The 7759-nt window shown below is 37.9% G+C and overlaps 1 protein-coding gene across 2 annotated transcripts in view; it reads left to right on the top strand.

Moving 5' to 3' along the window:
- Positions 1 to 3540, top strand: part of MYL1 (myosin light chain 1) — an 18345-nt gene extending 14805 nt beyond the window's left edge. For both annotated transcript variants that reach the window (XM_018565453.1, XM_018565454.1), the window contains exons 3-7: positions 210 to 353; positions 842 to 1015; positions 1116 to 1193; positions 1298 to 1336; positions 3244 to 3540. In XM_018565453.1, the coding sequence (XP_018420955.1) occupies positions 210 to 353; positions 842 to 1015; positions 1116 to 1193; positions 1298 to 1326 (425 nt within the window). In that variant the 3' untranslated portion in view covers positions 1327 to 1336; positions 3244 to 3540. The remainder of the gene's footprint in view (positions 1 to 209; positions 354 to 841; positions 1016 to 1115; positions 1194 to 1297; positions 1337 to 3243) is intronic.
- Positions 3541 to 7759: the final 4219 nt, after the last annotated feature.

Genomic DNA, 7759 nt, shown 5'->3' with positions numbered 1-7759 from the left:
ATACTAAACAAAGCTCTTCATTTATTTCAATAAAATATTTACTAAAAGATTTGTTGAAGTTTATTTAGGGTTCATTTGAGTACTGTAGATTGATTCCATTCCACTGGCTGTTTTAGTCATTTACATTGTTATCCCACATCTCAAAGTTGTGGATTGATCTTTTTTAGGTCATACTAATGAAAACATTTTATTTATTTTTCTTTTCACAGACTTCAAAGAGGCTTTCCTGCTCTTTGACAGGACAGGTGCCAGCAAGATCGCCTATGGCCAGGTTGCTGATGTCATGAGAGCTCTTGGACAGAATCCCACAAATGCTGAGGTCAAGAAGGTCCTTGGCAACCCAACTCCAGAAGGTAAGTGTTGTCTCATAGGATTACAAATTAAAGTCTTATTTGAATGCTGCTAGCTCTAGGTTTCAGAAGGCAGCAATCAATAAAACAAATTATTTATATACATAGCAATAGCAAGTGAGAAGAAATCTTCCCAAATTGAGGGGAAATCCAGTTGTCCAGACAGTTGTCACTAGAACATTTGTCCCGATTGGAATATTATCTCTCACCACTTGCATTCGCAACAACTCCAAAGAATCTCTTACACACTCCCACACTCTATCCAAAACAAAAAAATCCCTTTACATGCACTTTAATAAAAGTAAAACAAATTAGTACAAATTAGTTTAAACAAATATAAAAACTGTGTTTCTCATTTGCATGTGTCATTAGCTATGTAAGGAAAAATCACCTTTCAACTTCATGCAGCCCTGTTCTGTAAAAACCACCCTGTGTCTTGTAGGTCTCCAAACTCAACTCATGTAATTCTTGTTTCATGTGTTTTTTTGCAGAGATGAACGCCAAGCTGATTGAGTTTGAGCAGTTCCTGCCCATGCTGCAGGCTGTCGCCAACAACAAGGACCAGGGCAGCTTTGAGGACTTTGTTGAGGGTCTGCGTGTCTTTGACAAGGAAGGCAATGGCACAGTTATGGGCGCTGAGCTTCGTCACGTGCTGGCCACACTGGGTAAGACATATGTGCATTGTTTGCCAGCTATAGATGCTCAGAAGTGATTGCTGGGCAATATAAACTGGACATTAACAACCAATCATTGATGCATCAACAGGTGAGAAAATGAAGGAGGAAGAAGTAGAAGCCCTCCTGGCAGGACAGGAAGACTCCAACGGCTGCATCAACTATGAAGGTAAATCACAGAGTGGTCATTCCTAATAGAAACAAAATGTAATTTTCATTGCATTCTGCACTATTGGTGTTTGATATAACAATATGTCTTTCTTTCATTTACAGCCTTTGTAAAGCACATCATGGCCATCTAAAACCTTTACAGTAAGTGGATATTTTGTTTAAACAGCCATAATTGTTATCTAAAACAACTACAAGTATAGAAAATCTGTGCTATTGTCACATACAGATCAGTTAGAAAAATATACATTTTGATGCACTAGACAGTTTTTACTTTATATCTTCTGTTACACAATTAGTGACACACATTATGTCTGTCTTAAAGTGTTAAGCCATTTGGAAATGTTTCTTAACTGTTTCTAATTATTATCTGAAATAACTGGTAATGTAGATAATCTGCTGGCATTGCTCTTACTTTAAAGAAGATAACTAAATATTATTATACAGAATGCAGGTTTCTCTTCCTATACACAGTCCTTTTGGAGGTCTGACAATCCTTAAATACACATTGGATTTAAAGGAAACCTGTACTAAGGAAAATATGCCATTGCTAGAAAATGCTAGTTTCCTGATGGTCATGCAAACTAAGGTTTCAACCCAGAATAATGTCTCAGAATTTCTGAGCCCCAGACCCAGAATAAGTATGCAGATTTGGATTAATTGTTCTGGGTCAGGTGACTCAGAAGCCAGAGGCAGCCAGGCAACTATCATTTTTAGAAGGAGGTCAGCAGTACATATTCTCTCACTAGAGATTTGCAAATAAGCTATTAAAAAGATTAAAACAAAACAGTTATGCTTTAAAAATCTTATCCTTAAAAGTGAAGTAAAAATTGTCTTATTTATTATTCTCCGTAACATGGTAGAATTCCCTACCTCAAATCAAGTTACAACATGCAGTCAACCACTCTCCAGGCTGAAATGGCAGAAAACAACAACTTAGCTTTAAATAATATAAAATATATAACGGCAGTGAGATAATCTGCGCACTCGGTTAATATACAGGAATATGTTCGTATTTGGTATTATCCTTTGCAAACAGCTTTTTATGTTAAATGTTCCTTCTGAAGGATCCAGTGCAGTCAATAATTAGGTCACTGACTATATCAATGTAATTCTTATTTGTTTAAATCATACTAGTCCACTACAGAATTGTTTAAATAAGGTAAATAATTGTTTTCACTTTTTAAATAAAGTGTGTAAGCCATTCTTTACTAATTAGTTTTACTTGAAATGTTTTACTCAGAATTCAGTGGTTTTCAGAGCTTATGTTTTACAAACTATTGGACTTTTTGCTTATAGTAGACCTTAAAAATCATACTTCGTATAAATCAATATGGCATATGACAGTATTACTGAAAAACAAATGTATTTGCGTATAAACGTTGATTTTTCTTGTCATGAATAAAAAACTCTGCTCTGAATTCAGCATGTAACTTATAGCCTAGGCAAAGATGGCATGGTATCCAGCTAGGTCTGTGTGGGTGTTCCACATCGTTAGAAACTGCAGAAGGTCTATTATTATTAATCAGAGAAACAGTATCTGTTAGATGAGGATCAGCAGGAACTTATTTCTGGTTTTATAATATAAATGCGTGGCTTCCCTATATAAATAACAAGATGAGCATACATTTGTTTTAAAGCATAAACATACATTAATGATATTATTTAGTTTGTGAGCACTCATGAGCAGGGCCCTCCTAGCCCTCTTGTATTAAATCGGATCATCACTGTACCCACTGTCCTTTATTTTGTAAAGCACTGCACAAACTTTTGGCGCTATATTAATCCTGTATAATAATAATATTAATTTAAATGTAGTTGATGTTTTTAACCTGTTTATCTAAAACATATTAAATAGACCATATGTCCGCTTTATAAGGCAACATATTAAGTAACCCATGGTAATCAATGAACAATTATGTAACTGTTTTGACAGATCTCATGTGATTTGTTCTTTACAATCATTAAATAATATCTTGTATAGTTAAATGTTGCAGTTGTGTGTTTTTATAAGAATCCAACTGATATTCTGCTTTATGTTTCCTTTATAGCACTGTTCTACATATGTCTCAGAAGATCTGGAGGCATGGAAACTGTACATAGACCAGCAACTGGTCACCATTACCAACCTTATGGAAATATACTGTACAATACACCCACCATTTTTTTTAAATTTTGCACCATTGGGACATTTCTTTCCATGAACCCTGGTATTATTTCAAGGAAACCAAAAGATCTCACAGGAGCTATCACCCTGGCAAAGCTGGCGGAGAATTCCATCAAGCACATCTGTGTAACATGCCATGGATTATTGTAAAATGAAAAACATGACAATAAAATACCCTTTGCTAAAATGGTGGCTGCAGAGTTTCTCCTAATTTATCTGTCCAACGGTTTGGGCCAATGCACCAAAGAACACTGCATCATTCACTGCCAGAGGTCCCACTCGCCTAAGGTGCAGCTGGAATCTCTGATAGTAGAGTGGTTAATTTATTGCCTTCCTGTATTCCATTCTGTCAAAACAATAAAGTTTTATTGAAACCAATCTTATGTAGGTATGTTTCCTCATTTGGGAGCAATGTTAACAGCCAGTAAAGACACCTATAGGAGATTTTTCAACATATGTTCATTCAAGGATGTCAAGGTTTGAAGACACCTAAGGGAGAGAGTTATTAAGGCAAAATTGGACCACAGGCAAAAAAACTGCTTTGGCCACCCCCATCCCTCTGATTTACATTGATAAGGATTGTAATAGACACAAAGAAGCCACCCCTTTTTCAGCACTGGCATGGCTACAAAATGAATTAAAGGGATAGAAGACCTGAGTTATGAGGACCGCCTCCAGCAGTTAAACTTATTCACCTTAGAAAAGAGGCGCTTAAGAGGGGACCTTATTGCAGTCTTCAAAATCATCAATGGGGACCACAGTATTCGGAACAAGTTGTTTACACCAAGAACTATATTGAGGACATGAGGACACAACAGGAGGTTAGAAGAGAGGAGGTTCAATCTTAGACTTTGAAAGGTTATTTTTTTTACTGTGTGCGTGGTAAAAATGTGGAATTCACCTCCACAGGCAGTGGTGTCCGCTGATAGCGTTGATAAATTCGAGAAACTTCTAGATGAGTTTCTTCTTTCACTACATACACAAGGATATGGGAAGTGGAGCTATATACTGTATGTACAGACACACAAATACTTACACACATAGGTTGAACTGGATGGACCTTTGTCTTCATTCAACCTCACTTACTATGTTACTATGTCCCATCAGATGCCAACTGCCTACAAGTGAATCAGCCTCGTGAAGTGACTGATAGGTGACCAATTTCACTTTCCCACTGGCTTACTGCAGGAGCATGAAGATTATAGCTGTGCCCCCTTAACATCCACTAATCCCTAGGCTCCTGCCTCAATTGCGTTGTGGATGATCCAGCTCTGACCTATGAGAACATGTTATCTGCAAACCTATCTTTAGAAAAGCTAACTTAAACTGTATGTACAGCCAAAACTTTATTTGTAGTTAAAGATGAGAAGGGGATTAGGTGTTGGGTTCTTACTGCTAGCCACTGCTCCATTAGAGAGATTTCGCATACTTCCTGTCCTGGTGACAATGTTTGCCACAGATAGTAAGGAAAAATCTGCAACAGGGACATAACCATCAATACAAAGTTGACAAGTGTTCCAGCTTCCCTCTACTATACAAAAAAGCATATCGGTGTTGCTGTTGGAGGTTTATTTTCACTGCCAGTCTGACAAAAATAATTGGAACCAGGAGGACAGTAGGTAAGGAGAAACTTCTCTAACAGAGCGCAGGATAGCAATAAAGATCTAATTCCTTCCTTACTCAATCAAAAGTGTAAAAAAAGTTTTAGTTTGACATAAGTGACTGCATTTGACTTTATATAAGTAATCTTACCGTTTGGTATACAATTTCTAATTAAAAAAACATTAATGGGGCAACCTATTTGCTCATTTCATTACTCTGCTCCTTGCTTTGTAGAAGTACCTGACTGTCCTTCACTGCTCCTCTGTGTCAGTGAAAGCCTATAATTCAGGTATTAAATGAATAAAAACTTTGGAATGTGGGAGGAAACCCAAGCAAGCAGAGGGAGAACATGCTAACTCCTTGTAGATAGTGACTTGGCCAGGATGGAACCAGGGACCCCCAGTGCTACAAGGCAGAAGCACCAACCACTATGCCGCTGTGCTGCTATTTATATTATATATGTGCAGTGGAGTACAAATCAGAATAAATGTCAAGGCACATTTATAGTGTGTAACCTGCATTACAGCACACTTATTACCACCAGCACATAGATGGGGAGCCAGCCTAAATCAGGCTTCAAAAAGTTAAAGTCATGGCATCTACCATGAAATTGTTAGCCGCTGTTTTTGTAATGTTTTTGTTATTTTCGAAAGGTATAGAACACTAATCCTACTTGGTGATGGAGTCATTTGTTAACAAAAATGGAAAATAAATTGTCTGCCAAAAAACTACAAGAGCCTGATAGGAAATTTTTAAAGTGCTTAGCACATTCTCTACCCAATTACAATCTACTTGTTGAACGACTGATACACATGATGGGTGATAAGTTACTGTTGTGTAAATTCCACTCAGTCACTTTACTGTAAGCTCAGCTGCCTAAAACATATCCTTCTGTCATTAAAACATGCTAAATGTAATAGTACAAATGTTAATTATGATTCGGTGCACACCTTACCCCCGGCACATGGGGAACTACCTAAATCTTCTAGGGTGGTCCTCAGCATTGTGTGTTAACACAACAAGTCCAATCAAAAGCTAGGGACTGTAAAGGACGATCTCGGTCATGACACCACTGCAAGATAACTTTTATCTGTGTGAAGAAGGAACAGACCTCTCAGCTGACCATCAGAGCTGCCATATGTGCTGAGGCTGTGTGTCACTGTCAGGTCACAGTCAAGGTCTGAATATACCCTTTTCTACCCCAAAAATACACCACAATAATATATATTTTCTGAAAAAAATGACCTCTAGAATGAAAAGACCGTAGTAACATTTTTTTGTAAAATATAAAGGATGAAATAGTTGTGTAAATAGATACCAATACCTCAAGTCTCAAAATGACGTGCGTCTGCAATATGGTGCAATAACTGGTAACCATACAGGTAATGATGACTGCTTTGTGGTGCAATAAAGTTCAGGTTTGTTTTTTGCTTTATTTAAGCATGCCATTAAAAATTAATTGCAATGCAACACACACATATACAGGTGAAACTCGAATAATTAGAATGCAAAAGTTAATTTATTTCACTAATGCAACTTAAAAGGTGAAACCAATATATGAGATAGACTCATTACATGCAAAGCAAGATAGTTCAAGCCGTGATTTGTCATAATTGTGATGATTATGGCTTACAGCTCATGAAAACCCCAAATCCACAATCTCAGAAAATTAGAATATTACATGCAATCAATAAAACAAGGATTGTACATAGAACAATATCGGACCTCTGAAAAGTTTAAGCATGCATATGTACTCAGTACTTGGTTTGGGCCCCTTTTGCAGCAATTACTGCCTCAATGCGGCGTGGCATGGAAGCTATCAGCCTGTGGCACTGCTGAGGTGTTATGGAAGACCAGGATGCTTCAATAGCGGCCTTCAGCTCTTCTGCATTGTTCGGTCTCATGTCTCTCATCTTTCTCTTGGCAATGCCCCATAGATTCTCTATGGGGTTCAGGTCAGGCGAGTTTGCTGGCCAATCAAACACAGTAATCCCACGGTCACTGAACCAGGTTTTGGTGCTTTTGGCAGTGTGGGCAGGTGCCAAGTCCTGCTGGAAAATTAAGTCAGCATCCCAATTTAAATAAATGAACTTTTGCACAATATTCTAATTATTCGAGTTTCACCTGTACAGCACGTTACCCTGTGTTATGCTGGGCACACACCTTACAACCATCGCAATACTTTTGTCTTGCGATGGTTGTAAGGTACTTAAAAAAACGTACGATCTGCCTATCTTGGACAGGCAGATCGTACTTGCGATGATCGCAAGCCCGCCCCACTAGGGGGCAGGCTTTCCGATGACCGCAATGCCAAACGAACCGTCAATTCTCGGCGGATTTTCGAACATGTTCGTAAGATAAAAGTCATGCGACCTTACAGTAGTTGAGGTCGCACGGCTTCCACACACCTTACGATAGTCGTACGATCACGGGATTTCCCGCGATTATCATACGATTATCGCAAGGTGTGTGGGGACCTTTATGGGTATGGCTGTTATCACATGGCTGTCCTGTGGTGTGAACAAGCTCTTATAATTTATAAAATGATGTTTCACTTCATTGAAAATTGCATTCATGGAGGTGAACTGCAGACAGAAGCTGTAAAATGACATACGGTGGAGATGGCTCCTAATGGAATAAACTTATTAGCTGATGGTATAAGTGATTGCTCCAAGTAACAGAAGTGCTTTCATTGGTTAACGTCTCAGTCATCTTTCACACCTTTCATATACTGTATGTGCATTTGCACATGGATATTAAAAAATAAATAATAAATAATAATGAAATATATATAATAT

This window comes from Nanorana parkeri, unplaced genomic scaffold (assembly GCF_000935625.1).
Source record: "Nanorana parkeri isolate BGI_ZX_2015 unplaced genomic scaffold, ASM93562v1 scaffold849, whole genome shotgun sequence".
Lineage (NCBI taxonomy): Eukaryota > Metazoa > Chordata > Amphibia > Anura > Dicroglossidae > Nanorana > Nanorana parkeri.
This window is presented reverse-complemented; position numbering and strand designations above follow the sequence as displayed.